Raw genomic sequence first — 20,710 nt, 5'->3', positions numbered from 1 at the left:
ACACAGAACCCAGCCAAATATAAATTGCAAATATTTCTTGTTCTTGTTTGTTAATATAAAGAACATATCGGGTGTAACTGGATCTTTTATTTTTATTTTTTTGGACAAATTTGTGGCTGTCAGCTGTACACTACATTGTATTTAACCACGTAAAAACCCTTTACTGTATCTGTGTAGCTAGGTCTGCTACTTTTTTTCTCTCAACACTAAATCTCTTCGCCAATAATAGCAAGCTCACAATGCATGACGTTGCAACCCGTTGTGAGCTTGTAGATTATTCTCGCTGAATGTTCACCCCAGAATAGAGGCCCTAGGGTTTAAGGGCTTAATACATACCTGTAGTTGTGATTGTTAAAGTATCTGCACACTACATTGTGTTTTATACAGTGTTCTGGCTGTAAGCTGTACACAATAGTTTTATTTGAATGGGTATTTCACTTTAAAACACTGGGATCATTCTAATGTCAACTCTGCTCTTGTGTGAAACTCCAGACAGTTTTTAAGTTGCTTGATTCTATATTTAGGTATTTGATATTCATCTGATCAGGAATCCCACACAATGTCTTCACTTACAGAATTTTATATTAGCAGCAGCAATGTTTTGGTCGGTCAGACTTTCTTCGGGCTATTTAAATAAGATTCTGTAAGTGAAGACAGTGTGCTAGATTCCTACTCTTCCAGTTGATTTATCCGACACACCTGTCCCTCGTACAGTAGGTGTGCATAAGGACTTTTTCCTTCTATGTTCACTTGATCAGACACAGCCCCTCCTATATAGTCCTATTCAAGCCTTTATGTATTTATTTTAAACTAGAAAAAATAATTTCAAAATGGAAAAAAACAATTTGATATTGTTGCAGGTGTTAGACTGTTGTGTGCTAGTCTACAATCTCCTTGGTCTCTTTGCTATCTTTATACATTACTTTCTTCCTTTACTTTGCTGCTTTGTCCATCTCATCGTAAAGATGCAGGAAATGTTGGGACTAAAGGCCATAGCTTTTGAATGTTAAAAGTAAACATTCAGCTCCCACTCAGACACCCTTGCCATGCTCCCATTCAGACACCCATTAGTATAAGTTAATTAACTTAAGTTAAACAAATAATAATATTAATGGTATATTGGTATGTTCAATGACTAACTGTCATTGAAATACGCCATTTTTAAACTACCAGGCTTTCTCATGTTAATATGTATTTAATGGTTCCATAGCAGATTGATGCTTCCATAGCAGATTGATGCTTCCATAGCGGAAGCCTGACTTGCCTCTTTTCAGCCTCTTTTTCTTCTTCTTTGCTTCTCCTCTCCGCTTCCTCTTCCTCCTCCTCTTCCTCCTGTGAAGAGTGTGTTCGAGGGGAACTTGGGCTCTGGTTTCCTCAAAGAGAGGCGTGCGGCTGGGCTGGTGTTCTGTGAGAACACTGCTTCTCTCTATAGGAGCCTCTTTGTGAGTCCATTGGCTGTTTGTCTGCTTGAGGGTTTCTAATTAATGTGTGTTTCAAATATGCCGTCTAATTTATGCCATTTTTGTCGAGCGATGTTTGACGAAAGGGTCATTTGACAAAGAATGAATTGGCCTTAATGTGACAGTGTGAGGTTGTTGTTGTTTTTTATTATCGTGTGATTATTTTGTTTGTGTGTGTGTGTGTGTGGGGATTGAAAGCATGAAGACTTTAACCTTGTGCACATGCTTGAATTACTACTATGTCATTAATTGTGCAAATGGTTTGAACTTTAATCAAATTGCCTATAATGTACAGTATCTCAGCAATTACAACAAAGTTAACAAACTGAGAAGTAGGACCAAATGTGCAGGGCTTCTAGTTAGGAAACTCTAGTTAAAGCAAACCACCACTGATCAAAGCTGCATCGGATCAGTACTTGTCTCATTTGAAAGTTATTTTAGTTTTTGCCTGTCATCTTACAGGACACTCTAGCAACAACAGTTCGATGAACCTCAGCCATCGTCACTGTCGGGTGGAAACCTGCATGTCCAAAAATAAAACCGTTACATTTGAAATTAATTAATTAATTCATAATAATAACCTGTGTTCCAATTGATCCAATGTAGTTATTAGTCACAAGTCACAAGCTCCTGCTTTCTCTCTCACTTTTCATTGGTTTGATATTTATTATGCCCACATCACAGACACACAAAAAATAATGCAGATGTACAAGCTCATTCGCATGATCTCGATACGAGCTTGTAGAACAGCTATTCTTGCTACATGTAGTAAGATTAACTACTGTAGGGTGTTAATTTCCCCCCCCGGCCCCACCCCCCAAAAAAAACAAAACAAACATAAAAAGTTGAAATATGGACTGTGTGAGGTTTCTGTCCGACAGCAGCAACGATATCTATTTTCTTTAAAGAAAGGAAAGGAAGGTAAATAAATGAATATGGGAGCACATTAGATTGTATTTTGATGGTATTATGGAGGATGAATTATTAGTGGATTGCCATCCCTCCATCCTACTTGTTTTCCCCCACATGGATGGGTTTAGCCCTCCTCCATGGCCACGCCCCTTTACACTCTCAATAAACATTGTGTAGTGTGCATGACAACACATGTTTGTGTGACTTTTCAACAACCTAGGTTAATAACACATTCACAAAAAGACAGTTAAGTATGTTATAACCTATATATCAGTAATGCAACATGCACATTTTCAATTAATACCACTGCCAAGTGGTTGTTACTGCCAAGTAACAACCACATAATGATGTGGTTGTTAACTGATTCATAGTAACATGTGTCAAATGCCACACAATTTGTTGTGTAATTGTGCCACCAGGGGGCAGCAAACGTATGATCCAATCCCCATTGCTAATATGGGGATTCTGAGGACATAGGCTTAACTATTAAGTCCTATATACTTAGTTGTGTGATTATTTTATAGCTGATCTATATGCTCGGAACATGTAGCATCAAGGATGCCAGAGTTTAATTTGGTTGACCTAATGACAAAATAGTTTTGATTACCTTCACTATGTGACAAGAATATTGCAAGCAGTTTTACCTCTTATGTGTGCAAATCCTTTAAAGGACCACTTGACCACTTTTCAATCTATCATCATATAATTGACATCATCAACAGGGAATCCAAGCTAATAGAAACTGCAGTCTTTCTATTCCTGAAAAGTTGCAATGCGATAATGGAAGCCATCATTCTCGCGATAATACAAATCTAAATATTTGTTTCAAATCTTGTTTTTTTTGTGGTATTGTGGTATTTTATCATTAACATTAGTGAGGACCAATTATATGAAGATGGGTTGAAAAGTGGTGAAGTGGTCCTTTAAGATGATGCTAAACCAACTTGTCTTGTACTGTCCATTAAACATTATGCACTCACTGCGTAGTGTTGTTGTCACACAAGAGTAATGGTGATCAAAGGGGTTAGGAAACCAACATTTATTCATTTTAAATGTAGCCCTCCATCCCTGAGAAGTCACTGATTTCTTTGTCATGCAATAGACTAATGGAACAGAAGCTTAGACCAATCCTTTCATTAGATCAGTGATGACCTCAGGGATGTAAGGCATAGGTCAGGTCATTTGAAGGCACCCATTTTGAATAATTGCATCTAAAGTGTATTTGACTCCACTCTATCAGTACATTTTTATAGCCGTTTAACCACTTGAACCCGAGCATCCATATTCTGGGGAGAACATTAGCCAAAAATAGGCGATCTACAAGCTCAGCGCGTCGCAACGTGATGTGTTGTGAGCTTGTAAATCGGCGGTTTTGGGCAAAGGGATTTGGTGTAGATAAGAAAACGCGTCCCAAGGGTCCAGTTAACTAAGTCTAGAGGGTTTAAGTGGTTAAAAACAATACAAATTGTCCAGATTTCTTGCCATGATTTCAAAGTGCTTAAAGCAGACTGAATTGTACAGAGGTGGATTCAGCACTAATAAAACATTTGTATTGTCAGCTAATCATTTCATGAATGTCATGTCCGTTCTTCCCCCTCTGCTCTGCAACACGGTCCATTCGTATTGGTTCTCGTCTAACCAATGACTTTGTGTTGTGATCTTGGCTCCATGTTTAACCATGTGATCATCCTTGTTGTCTTACCGTCTGTCTCACATTATGTTTGGTGGTGGTGGTGGTGGTGCTGTGTCAGTCATCAATAACCTTCTTCCTTGTCCTTCATCTTGCACGTCCTCCCGTCTCCACTCCCTAATAACCCGAGTGGTGCGTGTGTGTTTGTGTTGCTTCTCTTCCTACCGTGTCACTGGGGAAATCAAAGCGCAATCCGTTAGAGTTCAACTCTGAGGGGCTGAAGAAGGCCTCAGTCAGTAAAGCCATCAAGGTAACATGACATCAACAGAGCACACTTAACCTTTAAAGATACATACAGACAGAAAGATAGACAGGGAGAGGCACAGACATACCCGATTCATACTGTATGCACGAGCGTTGCAGTTTATGCATGTACAGTACCTAGATATAAACCACACACTGTATATACAGTACATGCATGCACTCCAATCACGTACACATACTGACATGTGCACGCATTAGTTGCACACATGTGCACGCATACCCAGTGCAGATTTACATAATTCCAGATTGTAGGCTTCAGCTATCTTCAAGGAGAGACCAAATTCAATGATTAGATTATCATTGTCAGATTTAGATCTTTCAGACTAGGTTTATGTATTTGGACTCGTATACTAGTTTCAGGAATAGTTTCAAGATATTGTCCCCACAGAGGCCATGTTGCATTCAAAATGTCTTGCCATTTGACTCCAGTTACTGACCACTGTTGTGAAATATCATTAATCAACTCACAAACTAAATCATTTAACAAGCTCTTGTAAATAACGTTGTTTTCTAGTAAGCTAATCATCCACTAAGCCGATCAGTCCGTTGAATACTTAACTTTTCTTCAAATCTGAAATGATTTCTGGTGTCTGATGTCTGGTGTTTAGAGCTCTAGTTTCCCCCTTCAATGACTTTCTCTGTAATTATGTTTTTCTTATAAATGACATTTTACCATTTAGAACTCAAATGTGAGATGTAGTTGTCGTTGTAGGTATATTGCATAATGCATATATTATATAAAGTTTTTATTATAACATAGAAGATAACAGAGTTTTCAATGGCCTACCAGTAAGTAAGATATTGTAAGTAAATACAATACTAAGTGTCAGCATTATCAAGCATGTCTCTTTTATCAAAGAGACGTACTGTATATAGCTTCTATGAAGGTTTTCAAGGTCTATGTGCCTTTATTGATCCCACAGGGGGAAGTTATAGTGACTAAGTCTTATTGCTCATTTGTTTTATTTTGCTATTGATTTTCTGCAGTCTGGTAAAAAAGTGAGCAGCGACCCCAGTCCATTTGTCCAGTTCACGGTTGGACACAAATCCTTTGAGAGCAAGGTAAGACCAACATCAAACCAAACCAGTCGTTCTACAAAACACATTAAGGGGCGATTCACACTATGGTCCCAGTGTGGTAGTGTGAATGATGCGTACCGTCCCCGGGACCGCATGGGGGGGCGGGTCTCTGGACCGTTGAAGTGTATTCAGATACGGATCGTTCCAATGTGAATGCATGCGTACCTAAAGAAGTGGACTGTCTAGTCGACGAGCCAAGCGTCAACAAAAAAAAACAGACGCTGCACGACGCATAACACCAGCGCATTTCTCAACGCCGCCCATCTCCTGTTGAATCTGCATATACTTGCAGCACCGCAGTACGCGCTGATCTAATTATGCGGACTACACGTGGCTCTTGGGCTTTGCTTGGCATAGTTTCCAAAGTAAAACAAAATAATAATAATGCTAAAATAGAATCCATAGCAAACTAATACACTGGAGCACAGAACTGACTGACACAGTGAAAAGCAGGCAGGCTGACGGTGAAGTAGTATAACGGCAAAGAGGCAATGCAATGCCGTGTGTCTGGATTTATTGGAGACAATGTCGCAGAGTTGATGGTCAGTGTCCGTGCTCGCCAGCCATCAAGCACAGCGCCATCTGGAGGATTAAAGTGTGTTATGCAAGTGTACCCGGGTGTGCTGTTGAATCTCGGGCAATGTGAATCATGGCCATCAGGGACCAGGCAACCGTATTCGGAAACGGTTCCAATAAAACGGATTCAGTCCGTCTCAGTGTGAATCGCCTATTAGGCTGCTAACCAAAAGCTGGTACATACAGTACACAGTATATACATCCTGTACATCAGATGCCGCACAACATCATATGAATAACAGTGCTGACAGTTTATCTTTTGCCACTAACCTACGCTTTCTTTCTCTGTTCATCCATCAGACCAGATACAAGACCAATGAACCGGTTTGGGAAGAAGCTTTCACCTTCCTTATCCACAACCCTAAAAGCCAGGAGCTGGAGGTCGAGGTGTGACACTTGTCTGATTTTATCTGCTCTGAAGCCTGATTTGAATACCATCATACAGTGGAGTCGTCGCACCAAAGATGGCGAATCACAATGCGTTGTATGCTTGTGGGCTATTTTCATCATGCACTCCATCCTATGACGTAGTATAAACTAAGCATCGATGCGGTGTTATGAATGAGTGTGTGAATGATCAGTCTGCTGTCTGGTCAAATCGTGGCAGTGGTGCAAACTTTCTAGTTAGATTAATTGCACCTGACAGTAATTAAACATTTACCCATTTAGGACTGAGGACGATTCTAAAAATGCCTTCTAAAAACTGACCTAAGTTTAAAAAAATTATATATATAACAAATATATATATTACAAAGAGTATGTGGCTATTTACTGTACATAGCAACAAGAACCCCTTAAGGGGTTCCCGTCCAGAATGGGTTAAGCGCCATCCATCCACTATTGTGTGTTTGTCCGCTGAATGAACCATAAGAGTAAAATGGCCATTGTGTCAGATGCCAATGGGAAACGGCACTTAGGGGGTGCTCATGGGACTGTGGCATAAGAGCAAATGGCTCATTTTGACATTTTCTGACCCGATTTTGTCTCTTTCTCCATTTCTCTCCCCTTTCTTTTGTTGAGTTGAGTGGAATATGCTCATTTGTGAACGTCGTTGAGGAGAATGACCGAGTGTTTTGTAACGTCTCTCAGGTGAAGGACGAAAAGCATGAGTGCTCTCTGGGGAAGCTGACTGTGCCTCTGACTCGCCTGCTGGAGGCAGAGGACATGACTCTCACTCAGCGCTTCCCTCTCAAGAACTCTGGACCCAGCTGTACTCTCAAGATGAAGATGGCGCTTAAGGTCAATTGCACTGGTGGTTGACAACCTGTGCTTGTTTTATTTGAACCATTCGATACTGTAGATGTAGTTTTGATAGCGCATGGAAAAACTTGATTAAAGCATGGTATAAACTCTCAACTGATAGTAAATTACCCTATTGGCCTGAATATAAGACTACTTTTTTTTCTCCAATAGAAATATCCTAAAAAATGGGGTCGTATTCTAATGGGGGACTAGATTATTTGACATTCAATGTTATTTTCCCACAAATGAGTCTTGAAAAATGGGGGTCGTCTTATAATCAGAGTAATCTTATATTCAGGACAATACGGGTAATAATAAATGTAACTTTCTGCTCTTCCTGAACTGGGGTGACCGTTGCTCACTGTCCGACAAGAGAAGGCTGAGGCCATTCTTTACAGGACCATGCTGAAAAAATGGCATGAGAGCTCAGAAAACTAATGTACAGGTTTGAGTTAAAACGGCAACTAAAGGTTTGAATAATTAACGACCTTAACCCTCCACCTTGGTCTGCCTCCTCGCAGGTGTTGTGTGTCCAGGACAAGGACACGTCCTCGGCCGACGCCGCCGCCCCCTCGTCTGTTCAAGTTCGCAAGGCGAGCTCGGCCAGCTCCAATTCCACCCCCGCGCCCCGTCCCTCTGTCCCCTCGGAGCCCCCCCATCCCCCGCCTCCCTCCTCCCATCCGCCCCGCTCGTCGTCGGCGGCCTCCGCCCAGGACCTCCTCAACAACCACCGCCCTCCAGGAGCAGGGGAGTCCCAGGAGGTCTCCAGCTCCCTCGGAGGCCTGAGCGACGGGCCGAGTGCCGGAGGAGGAGGAGGAGGGGTGAGTGGAGGTTTGAGTGAAGCAGGGAGGAGCATGTCCAACCTGGCCATCTCGGGCTCCCAGCAGTACCTGTCCGGAGGAGGAGGAGGTATGATGGTTAAGGAGCCCACGCCCAGCATCGCCTCAGACATATCCAACCCCTACGCCACACAGGAGCTCCAGCAGAGGCTACGGCAGCTGCAGAAGTAAGGAGGGCGTGGCCCTGAGCAGAACAAACACATATCCGCATGCTATAATGTACAATGAGCTGGACATAATGTGAGGGACGATGAATGCATTGGGAGCAAGTCAGCGATTAGAAAAATAACCACACAATCTGGTCTGCATACTGAAGTGGGGTTACAGTGCATTTTCCCCACTAATGGCATGGATAAATTGCCAAAGTAATTCAGAATCAACTTTATTGGCACATCACAGTTATACAAGTAAAAGAAAAGTGGGTGAAATTTGTTTTTGTGCATAGTTCCCATCGTGTCATTTTTGTCCAAGAGAAACAAGAAAGGGAAGAAGAGAGGGGGGGGGGGGTTAAAGAGATCAAGGCAGTTTGAGCGCTTTTACCACAAAAAAGTACAAGTAATGCACACGTGGTTTGGGGTTTAGGTACACATTTATTCATCTCTGGAAGAAAAACAATTACTGCTCTTTGTATTAGTAGGCGGGTAAAAATATGGTTTCACCCTAAAAAAATTGCAACAAAAGGTTTCTCAACTTTCTTTTGTAGTATTAGGTGTCCTTAATAACATACTAAAAGTTTACCAAAGTTTGACCACCCGAAAGGTGTTATTTTCAAGATGGCCGCCGCCAGTTCTTAAAATACCATTACTCCTCCATTATTCATCCTAGAAAAATAATTTTGGTGTCTAACCCTATGTTTTGGTTATCTAGGAATCCAATTAGCATATATAAATGATATAAAAGTATAATGATATATTAAAGCAATTGTTTATAAGGTTATAACAGTGTAATAGGACATTTCCCTTTTCTATAATGCCGTACTGCTGTATAGGTGAATTCATCACCTATACACAATTCACATTCTGTTGAAGCTTTCAGGAGATTTATTTTGATACCATAACAATAAGGAATATATTCATTATTACTGGGTGGTACTGTCATGTGACATTTGTAAAAGCATGGCTGCCAAGTGATAGACTGCATGGGAATATTACACAAATCATGGAATAAATGTACAGAGAAATGTCTGCCCTTTTTTTTTGTAAAGGTGTCTGGCAATAATAATAATAAAAATAAGTCCCCTATAAGGGTAGTGGTTCCCAAATTGTGGGCCGGGACAAACATTGTGAAAATAGGCAATCTATAAAAGCTCACAACGCTGAGTGTCTTTGCAGCAAACACACTCAGTCAGTAGAACCAAATGGCCACTTGTCTGGTCTATGGGGAAGATGGACTCCTCAGTGGGGATACAGTGGAGAGAAATGGCCCCTCATGGGCCTAGAGCAGGGGTGTCGAACTCAACTTGGGGCGAGGGCCGCATTGGTCAAAAGGTCACTTGATGGGGGCCACAACCAGTTGCGGACGCACGCTCGATGTCTCAGTCAGTCACTGCTATAATATCTATCTATCTATCTATCTATCTATCTATCTATCTATCTATCTATCTATCTATCTATCTATCTATCTATCCATCCATCCATCCATCCATCCATCCATCCATCCATCCATCCATCCATCCATCCATCCATCCATCCATCCATCCATCCATCCATCCATCCATCCATCCATCCATCCATCCATCCATCCATCCATCCATCCATCCATCCATCCATCCATCCATCCATCCATCCATCCATCCATCCATCCATCCATCCATCCATCCATCCATCCATCCATCCATCCATCCATCCATCCATCCATCCATCCATCCATCCATCCATCCATCCATCCATCCATCCATCCATCCATCCATCCATCCATCCATCCATCCATCCATGCATGCATGCTCAGACACAGCCAGCAAGCCACACACATAGTGCTCAGACCCAGCCAGCCAGCCACACACATAGCGCTCAGACCCAGCTAGCCAGCAAGCCACACACATAGTGCTCAGACCCAGCCAGCCACACACATAGCTCCGTAAGGGAGTGGTTGCACCACTCAAAAAAAGAGGCTACTGGAGATTGGAGAACCTGATTTGGACATGATCTGATGCAGGACAATATTATGTCACTATGACAGAAAGAGAAGATGGGTCTGGCCACATTCATTCACCCCATAATCTCAGTGGAAATTGGGGAATATGTTGACAATAGTCGACAGCTCTGCCGATTAATAATCGATTAATTGAACCCACCCCCCATATTAATCATTATCACAACATGGAGGTCTTAGAACTACCACCACAGGGACAGACAAGCCCCAAGCTCTCAAGTGCCCCATAGCTTTAATGGTACATGTACTGTATGCGCCACCTCGGACATGCATAGAGGAGAAGACCATGAGGGTCTTCTTAACTTTGCTCTTCTGTGCTCCAAGTCCCCAGGGAGAAATCCAGTGACCCCCCACTCCCCATACTCCCCTGTACCCACCTGAGGGGAACCCTAGGCCCACTAAACTCTAGACCGGACCCCCCTATACCTTCTCACCCAACCCCACCTATCATACTCCCCTCTGCACCCGGTAGAGACTTAGGTTCTGACTACTCTGCACTAAGAGTAAGTAGAGCGTCGCAGTCCCGCCCCCTCGAGAGAGACGGAGAAGAAATCACCGTTCATTTCCCTCATAGACTTTTCAAAAAGCCAACTCTTGTCGCAACAATTCATGACAATAAACACAATGTTTTGGGCCAAACAAAGAATTAGAAAGTAGAAAAAACAGCAGATTACAACACTTGTTGTTTTTCTTCTTTGTAATTATTTGTTTGGTCAAAAATATTGTGTTTGTTGTCATGATTTGTCACGACAAGAGTTGGCTTTGTACGACGCTTATAATGTCTTTCAATAAATACGTTTCGAAATGTCTATGGGAAAAATGCATTGGGAATTATTTCCTGGGCCTGGCGTCGTCATGAAAGGGGGCGGGACTGCGACGTTCTATAATGCAAGAAATTAGTTTTGGGTCGGGTGTATAATGATGAATTATTTACAGTAGTTTGAGCCAAAGTTTATCCACCAAGCTATCCAAAACGTTTCAATATTGCAATCATGTAGGCTATTATCTATCAACTGACAATATTCTCTGCCACAACCTTCTGAATTACTGAAAATTGTGACTATTAGTTTTGTTGTGTTTTGAGGATATCTTGAAACCTTATTCCAAAAAATATATAAATATTCAGACATTTATTAAATATTTAGTTTAGTTAACTTGAAACTGGTGACTATTTCAGAGGGTTTTAACAGAGTCACAAACACAATATTGGATTTCACAATTATCTAATTGTATCTCTGCAATTTGAACAAGTTCAATGGACTCCTAGACCCCAAAAACATAGGGTTAGACACAAAAAGTACTTGTCTAGGATGAATAATGAAGGAGTTAGGCTATTTTAATGGTTTTTAGGCCATCTTGGACGCCATCTTGAAAATAACACCTTTCGGGTGGTCAAACTTTGGTAAACTTTTAGTATGTTATTAGGGACACCTAATACTACAAAAAACTGTTGAGAAACCTTTTGTTGCAATTTTTTTGGGGTAAGGTGCTTTTTTTTCATAGATTTACTCGCCTATAGAGAGTATGCACATGGATGATTTTCCCATCAGGACACGCCCCCCCTCATCTAGACTGAGTGGCAAAACATTGAGCAGTGGCTATGTTTACATGAAGGGTGATCATTCCGAAGAAATACTTCCGAATAAAATACATCCGATGTAATGTTTTTTGCCGCGAGTTTACATGGGAAATGGTCATTCCGAATGAGTGTTTATATGGAGAAGTGATAGAAGACATGATACATGTTAATTCACGTGAAACTACGCCATCTGTTGGACACATAAAATATAGGCAGTTCATTCATTGTGACTGTCTCAACAATACAAACATATTACAGACGAAAGACGATACTTTGAAATCCCATCATTTCATTCCGCAGTAGCTTTGAGGCTGCTGGTTGGATAGGGACGGGCAAGTATGTTTACCGTCTTTTTTTCCCCACCCGCTGCGGCTCCGCTGGGAAGGTGATCATCTCGTTTTTATTTGTACTTTATTATCTACAGCACGGCCAGGGCACGCAACACTGATTATTATTGTATCGGGTCGCTCGTTATTTTTGAGAGAGAGAGAGAGACCGTTGAACACACACACACATACACACAGATCAGGGTTATCGTCATCTGCTGCTGCTCCACGTTTTTTTGTGGATTTCGGATCTGAAAAAAGGAACGAAATAACGCGCTCTATGTGCAAACTCCTCGGCGCGCCTTGGATATGAGCGCCTTGGAGCATGCTCAGAAAGACCAGAATGAACTTACATCCGAATTAGTGTATACATGAGTCCAATTTTCTTTCAATCGCATTGAACATCGGAGTAATCCGGCCAGTGACATCGGAAAGGTTTTTAGATCGCATCGAGCGTTTTCATTCGGATGTAAGTTTTTGTAGGTGTTTACATAACAATGTTTAATAGGATTGAAATTCTATTCGGAATGAAAAGGGGATTTAACTGCTCATGTAAACGTAGCCACTGTTGGAGTTTGGAAGCGCTCGTTGGAAATCACTGAACCGTCCTGCGTACCACCTGTTTCTAAATGTCACATAATGCAGGAGGCAGCAAAATGTTGTGTTATTTAAAACAAGCACTTCCAAACTCTGACACTTGGGAAAATAATCAAATGCAGGGCATTTCTTGACAGAAAGTAGCTCATAACGTTTCTATGGTGGATTTTTATGAAACAAAAACTTTGCAGATAGAAAGAGGATAATTCAAGCTTTTCGTACAGCTGCAATGTTGGTGAGTTTAACATTGTTTAATGCAATCAGGCAGGACTTTTCTGTTTGGATGAATGGGCTGTCAAGGCCAGAAAGTAGTTTTTTGCCACTCAGTGGGCGTTCCCACATAACGTGCATACCCTCTATTGTGTCTGGATGTTTTAGTCAGTCCAATTAAATTGTGTCTCTCTCTCTCTCCCAGTGGTTCAGGACCCAGTTATTTCCCTCTGGGAGAGGTCCAGCTGACGGTGAGACACAGCCCCCAGAGGAACAAGCTGATAGTAGTGGTGCATGCCTGCAGGTACGACGCAACAGGGAGAGCTCTTTTCACTAAATGTAATTTACTTAACCCATTCTGACCTGTGATCAGATTCTAAAAATGTCTTCTACATCCTGACAGTTTTCTGAAAAAGCTATGTTTCTATGTCAGTCGTTCTTGGATTCTGCTATTTTTCAATAGCTAAAGCATAACATAATGCTAACACCAAAAGGGATGCCTGCCCAAAATGGGTTAAACTTAGTTAAAAGAAAAAATACTAAACAGAAGGTTTGGTGTAAACGGGGCAAGTTAGACAGTTTTTATCCTGAATGACAATCATGTAGTTGTATAACTAGGCAGCTCTAAACGTTTTTATGGCTAGACATTTTCCAGTGCCCTTTAGAATGAGATCTCGACACACAGAATGTGAAGTTTCATGTCGGATGTTCACATGCCCTCACAATAGAATAACTGTATACAGGAATATGATGGGTAATTTATATTTTATAATATTATATTCTACTCTATTCAGTTGTCATGTAATCATGTTACTATACCAGTTACAAATAATCCACTTGGCACAGTAGAGGCTATACCATTTTAATCCAAATTCTGTCCTTTCACCTTCCCATCCACAGGAACCTCATAGCATTCACAGACCATGGCTCAGACCCTTACGTGCGCCTCTATCTCCTGCCTGACAAACGGCGGTCTGGAAGGAGAAAAACTCACACTCACAAGAAGACACTTAACCCTGTTTACGACCAGATGTGAGTTAATTGTAAACTGCTTTGGTTTACACATGTGAGTCAATGTAGCGTTTGATAAATGCCCTCAGGTTGACTTTTATCATGTAACTCTCTTGTCCCCCCTGCATCTTATTTCATTTGTCGGTCTGTCATGAGGGTCGTTATTAATCAGAATATTGCTTTAATCTGGGTGGAATCGGTGCGTTAGTGTGCATGTAAAGGCACTCACTCCGTTTGTTTGTCTGCAATCTGGGAACCCATCAGCCAACAAAGGGAAAACAGTGCCCTCTGCTGTTTGTTTGTTGGCCCATTTGGTCTGCCCTTCAGCCGTCCTCTTCTGGTGGGGCGCCACTAACAACAACGTATACACATTCTGAATGCCCCTGCCGACAGATTCAGTAGCACAGCTCGGAATGTGTTCCTGAGAGATTAGTTTGTCTGTTATCCACCGTCTATTGACCGTTCATTCTCTCTCCATCAGATTTGAGTTCAGCGTATCAATAGTGGAGCTCCACAGGAGAACTCTGGATGTGGCGGTGAAAAATGGAGGAGGTCTGCTGTCCAAACACAAAGGACTTCTGGGAAAGGTACAGACCTGACTTCTCTGACCTTTTCATCTCCCTTCTCCAGCTTATTTTTATTATCATTTATGCAGAAGCCCGGCTGTTCTTTTCTGCATCATTATCTTTGTCTCCACCAGCTGTGTGTGTGTGTGTGTGTGTGTGTGTGTGTGTGTGTGTGTGTGTGTGTGTGTGTGTGTGTGTGTGTGTGTGTGTGTGTGTGTGTGTGTGTGTGTTCGTCCGTGTAGAGCCGATCTCTCTTATGCATGCACATTCCCACTAGGCAGAGGAAGAAATTAGTTTATATTACGTTTTAATTTCAAAGACCCCATAACTGACGGTGTACAAATTGGGTCCATTTGGTTCCATCTGTGCAGTTTTAGAGTTACAGACCTGTACGGTGCCGGGACCTCACTTTGAGAACCACTGCTATATCTATGAATCCTCTACTGATAAACATGTCTCCTGGTATTTCCTTCATGTTCTGTGTCTCTCCATCAGGTGTTGGTGGACCTGACCAGTGATGAGATCTCCAAGGGCTGGACTCAATGGTAAGTCTGCAACGAGGCTCTCAACCTCATGATGGACACACGAGAGCTTTATAGTGCATGTGGACACTCGGGTCATAGAAATATTCAATGGGAAAATTAAAAAAAAGTCTAAATAATGGCAATGACCGCTTCCTCTTGTAAACCCACATATACAAAGTTCAAAATAGACCCCAAAGAAAAAACAACAAAAGAAACAAGACAAACTGAAACATACATGAAATACAGGATCGATAAGGATTGAAAATGAAAAGCAGACGGATACAGAGACGAAACAAAACGCAACAAACAAAACATCCGTCAAACAGTACATGCCCCATGACAGAACAGCACCCTGACCACAGGACTGCAATTCATCACTAAAACCATATTATAAGACAATGTCAGTTCTAACAAAAAAATTGATTTCATTTACAAAAAAGTACAAATGTGTCTATACATGTGAGAAAGATAGTTACATTACAATACGCCTGTAATCCCTGTATCTTTGTCCTCCAGGTATGACCTGAGTGAGGATGGCCTTTCCAAGCCTCACCAACTATAGAGGAACCCAATCCAGAGATGAATTCCTCATCTTCATCACTTCAATACTTCTCCCCGTCCTGTCTGGAGAGAAACTACATTAGTGACTGCTGCTTCTCCACACGGTGCCATCGGAATCTACTGTACAATGGATATAATAACCTTCCAGTCACAAATAATGCAGTCTTCCCCTTTAAGAAATGATAGTTTGATAGAGTAAAGGGAGTATAATATAAAGTATATTAGATATAATATTCACACATGCACAGTAACATCTACTCTAGAGCTTACACATGCTAATTAAGACGATTGTGTACTCTATGTGCGTGAGTATGCAGTATATGTGTATACAGATGAAGTAAAAGTATTTAAAGTGCAACATACATACTATTTGTAGAGGCTCTAATTAAGAACCGTAGAGAGAATACTATTTTTCTTGCTCTTGTTTTTAAGGTGCAGTTTTCTGTCTTGACCGACTGGAAGAAACGACAGCCTTGTAAATATGTATAATGAGAAGAGATAGGCGGGAGGGTTTATTCTAGAAACAAGAGAGGGAGGTGTTTGGTCAACAAAAACAATATGGATATTTGTAATTTTTTTATATATATATATAATTCTTGATGAATTTGTACATTGGCAAGATGGTATGGTTTAGAAAGGACATGAAAGACATGTTTGTTTTGCTTGTTTTGTCTTTTTTTATGAACATGATTCATACAATTTCCAATGTTGACGCAGGACTGTGGACAAGTTTGAAAAGGAGAAAAATGTCTGTCACCAAAGAGACGCATATTTCATTTTATCACTCGTATGGGGCGGGGCTTCCCTTTTTCTTTTCTTTTTTTAAAACCAAAAATGTATGAATGTTTGCACATCTTTGTTCTATGTCTTTGTCGTTTTAATGTTTAGGGATTGTGCCTTCTTGGACAAAAATCGGTTTGTTGGTCCCAATCTGCACGTCGTCCACATTTTCAATCAACTTGAAATCGAGTTGAAATGTAAACTCCACCACTATCGTCATGAACGGGCGGTTGACAGTTCGTTAAAAGCCAGTCTTAATTCCTCATGCGCTTATCTTTCCTGTACGTACATGTGCACATCATATTACACATCACTGCTTATTCAACGCTATACTTTCCAGAAGAAAAAGAAACGTCTGGAAACAAACACAAAGTCCCAATGTTTGATTTTGAAAGGGATTTGTCACATTTGTAATGTAAATGCACATATCGATATGAAACGGAGAGAGCTGCTTCAGTTTAAAACTATATTCACTAGTTTACTTAGAGTTTATTAACATCAGTTTATCATTAAAGTATTTTATATTGTGTACATCGACGTGCCATTGTTCAGCAGAGGCGTTGTCTGTTCTGTCCTAAACATGTCAAAACGACACTAACGGCTTTTGGTGTGTGGTAAAGATCACAGGTCATGACTAAAGCCTGATTTTAAACTCCGTCGTACGATGCTATCCCACACCAAAAATAGCAGATCTACAAGCTCACAATGTGTCGATAAGGAAAAGAGGCTTTAACCACTTTCAACATGCTGTCCCTATTTTGGGCATGTCATTATAGCCGAACATATTCACACTTTATTTATATAGATCTACAAGCTCATAATGCGTTACTTGTTGACGTCTTGCAGGCTTGTAGATCTGCTATTCTGTTTGTCACACAAATTGTGTAGGGTCTTAAATGGTTAAACAGTCCACTAGTCTGTTTCTCAGTTTGAGTACTTCAGTTTGAGTACGTCCTGCTGTCTGACTGTGGGTAGCAATGTCTGTTTTGTTATTGTGTTATTCTTTATTTTTTATTTTTTATAAACGTAACAATATGCAAAAGCCAATGGAAAGAAAAAAATCATGTCTGGAGTTCAAATATGTGCTCATGTACGGTTTGTCTTCTCTGTTGAACTTAATTTATCTTTGTGCCTTAAATTCACATGACCCAGATATTTAAAAAGAATGCTGAAACAAAATGCAGAACGCTATCATTTGAAAATGTCTCCTTCAATGTCTTTTAAACAATTAAAGAGCTTTTGCTGGACAAGCGGCATCAAGCTGTACCTTTTAGTTTTTTACAGACTTCTTTTTAAATACCAGCTTTTGTCCCTTTTATGCCCTATAGGGCATATGGGTTGGATCGGCGCTTCTCCATACATGCTTAATGCTTATGGAAATATGGTCAGATCGGTGATGCAAGTTGTGAAATGCCATTGGTGCACATTGTAAAGTGCTTTGGATGCATCATTTATTAAACGCGTACGTACAACGTATATATTTCACAGAGATCATGTATTATTCACCTTTTCTCCACTAATCTGCATCCCTCTTGACCTGAGCTTGCTGCCTGCCTCCACCTCGGACCTGATGTAGACCAGCTCAAGAGGCACTCAACCAGTAACCTGACTTTGCCAGATGGGGGCGGTATTGGGTAACCATGTTCCCCAATAAGCTGTGAAACAAATTTGTGTGTTTTGGACCCAGAATGGACACTGGACAAAAGACAGCTCCGTGAGGCAACTATCTGGACATACCCACGCGTTCGGGGAGATGTCCTGTACCACACCCCACTCTCCGCTAAGCGGGAGAGGTGTAAAATTCACAGCAGCAGACCTTCTACTGAGGTCAACGCTCACAAAAGTACCGTTTCCAGACCCAGAATGGACACTAGACAAAGAGGCCTCCGCGAGGCAACTATCTGGACATACCCACGCGTTCGGGGAGATGTCCTCTACCACACTAACCTGACGCTGCCAGATGAGGGCGGTATTGGGTAACCATGTTCCCCAACACAGCACTCATCTGGGATCTCTCAGGCAGTTGAGCTGACAAAAATCCGTTCCGTACCGGACCAATCAGCGTGAGCTAAGGGCGGGATATGTGCGAAACCGGATGTGAAGCTATATAGACACGTCAATATGATTGGTTGTGTTTGCACGCCCACACAGTGATAGACAGACGGTCCCATCCAATCATCTACCAAGTATCTTGAAAAAAAGGAACAGCCCCGTCATCGAATTTGCTTCCGCGATCCCAGATCCCAATAAGCTGTGAAACAAATTTGTGTAGCAAGCTTCTTGGATCTGGCAGCGTCAGGTTACTACCACACCCCACTCTCCGCTAAGCGGGAGAGGTGTAAAATTCACAGCAGCAGACCTTCTACTGGGGTCAATGCTCACAAAAGTACCGTTTCCGGACCCAGAATGGACACTGGACAAAAGACGGCTCCGCGAGGCAACTATCTGGACATACCCACGCGTTCGGGGAGATGTCCTGTACCACACCCCACTCTCCGCTAAGCGGGAGAGGTGTAAAATTCACAGCAGCAGACCTTCTACTGGGGTCAATGCTCAAAAAAGTACGGTTTCCGGACCCAGAATGGACACTGGACAAAAGACGGCTCCGCGAGGCAACTATCTGGACATACCCACGCGTTCGGGGAGATGTCCTGTACCACACCCCACTCTCCGCTAAGTGGGAGAGGTGTAAAATTCACAGCAGCAGACCTTCTACTGGGGTCAATGCTCACAAAAGTACCGTTTCCGGACCCAGAATGGACACTGGACAAAAGACGGCTCCGCAAGGCAACTATCTGGACATACCCACGCGTTCGGGGAGATGTCCTGTACCACACCCCACTCCGCTAAGCGGGAGAGGTGTAAAATCCACAGCAGCAGACCTTCTACTGGGGTCAATGCTCAAAAAAGTACGGTTTCCGGACCCAGAATGGACATTGGACAAAGAGGCCTCCGCGAGGCAACTATCTGGACATACCCACGCGTTCGGGGAGATGTCCTCTACCACACCCCACTCTCCGCTAAGCGGGAGAGGTGTAAAAAAAAAGCCAGTTGTTGTGCACGATGGAGATGAGGAAGACAGCGTAGATGAATCACTCGCTACTGTAGAAATAGATCACTCGTATGCATTTCATGAGAGCACTGTACATAATCAGTCTGTACAGACTCAGAGTCTAGATGCTGTAGAAATAGATCACTCGTATAGCACTGTACATAATCAGTCTGTACAGACTCTGAGTCTAGATGCTGCAGAAATAGATCACTCGTATGCATTTAATGAGAGCACTGTACATAATCAGTCTGTACAGACTCTGAGTCTAGATGCTGGTACTGTTCAGAGTGTCATGGGACTATCTAGTGCTACATTAGGACCCTTCAAACACAGTGCCATTGAACCTACTACCTTTACTTTGAAGTCTTCAGAATGGGACACTGTAAACTCCTTAAGAGTCAAAGGAAATAAATATTTTAAGATGTATGAATGGCAAGAGCTTTTTGCCAGCAAAGTCAAGGAATCGAATCCATACTGTATAATCCGTTTTATTAATCACTACTTTTCTACCGCTGTCGTTAGAAAATCAAGCAAGCCATGTCTGACAATCATTGGCGCCTGCCGGCATACTTCATGTGAGATGACCTTTAAAATACATCTCTATTAATTCGAAGACGGCATATTTCATATAGCTTACACTGGCAACATACATCACACAAAGGAAAAATTGAGAGGTAGATACATTAGAAGCACAGAGCGTGCAAACTTGGGTAGATCAATAACCGATTTGCACATAATGCTTACATAGATTAGCTCACTAGACAGTGCCCGCTAACAGCTAGGCTAACTGCAGAGAGGGGTGTCCGGGGGTGTGTGTGTGCGAGAGAGCCATGATCTATTCTAAATTGTCAGAACAGAAGCACAATATTATGAGGCTAATGCTACTGGAGATTAGTAGAGTATATTGTTTTATACACGGACAGTAGTGTGCACTAGACATTTTTTTTTCAGGGCAAGGCATTAGGCATATCATTACTAGAAATGTGCTGTACACAATACTACACATTGGAATAATTAAATTAAACTAGCACAACGGTTAAATGATTTGTATTTGCATATTTCTTGATATTGACATTACAACTGGACTGGATGTTATGGCACAATCTGCTCAAGAGGCACTATAATTGCAACCCACACTCATGTTAAATGCTATATTCAAAAGGTGGGTTATCATTTAGCATCATATGAGCTATACGAGATTTATTTTTCTCTTGCCGTTTAAGCAAAATATTGTAGACAGGTAAAGGTTGGAGAACAACTGGTCTAATGCATTTAAAACGGGTGTTTTAC

At 41.7% G+C, this 20,710-nt stretch overlaps 1 protein-coding gene across 2 annotated transcripts in view; it reads left to right on the top strand.

The window, feature by feature from the left end:
• Nucleotides 1–17,624, top strand: part of LOC310871417 (extended synaptotagmin-2-A-like) — a 70,434-nt gene extending 52,810 nt beyond the window's left edge. The window contains exons 15-24 of one of the 2 annotated variants that reach the window (XM_083782915.1): nucleotides 4,250–4,312; nucleotides 5,314–5,388; nucleotides 6,283–6,369; nucleotides 7,072–7,221; nucleotides 7,746–8,230; nucleotides 13,132–13,230; nucleotides 13,827–13,958; nucleotides 14,419–14,524; nucleotides 14,999–15,048; nucleotides 15,544–17,624. In XM_083782915.1, the coding sequence (XP_083639041.1) occupies nucleotides 4,250–4,312; nucleotides 5,314–5,388; nucleotides 6,283–6,369; nucleotides 7,072–7,221; nucleotides 7,746–8,230; nucleotides 13,132–13,230; nucleotides 13,827–13,958; nucleotides 14,419–14,524; nucleotides 14,999–15,048; nucleotides 15,544–15,589 (1,293 nt within the window). In that variant the 3' untranslated portion in view covers nucleotides 15,590–17,624. The remainder of the gene's footprint in view (nucleotides 1–4,249; nucleotides 4,313–5,313; nucleotides 5,389–6,282; nucleotides 6,370–7,071; nucleotides 7,222–7,745; nucleotides 8,231–13,131; nucleotides 13,231–13,826; nucleotides 13,959–14,418; nucleotides 14,525–14,998; nucleotides 15,049–15,543) is intronic. The other variant, XM_083782916.1, reaches the window with a different exon arrangement.
• Nucleotides 17,625–20,710: the final 3,086 nt, after the last annotated feature.

The sequence above is a fragment of the Protomyctophum parallelum genome, assembly GCF_964188405.1.
Source record: "Protomyctophum parallelum genome assembly, chromosome: 14".
Taxonomy (NCBI): Eukaryota; Metazoa; Chordata; class Actinopteri; order Myctophiformes; family Myctophidae; genus Protomyctophum; species Protomyctophum parallelum.
This window is presented reverse-complemented; position numbering and strand designations above follow the sequence as displayed.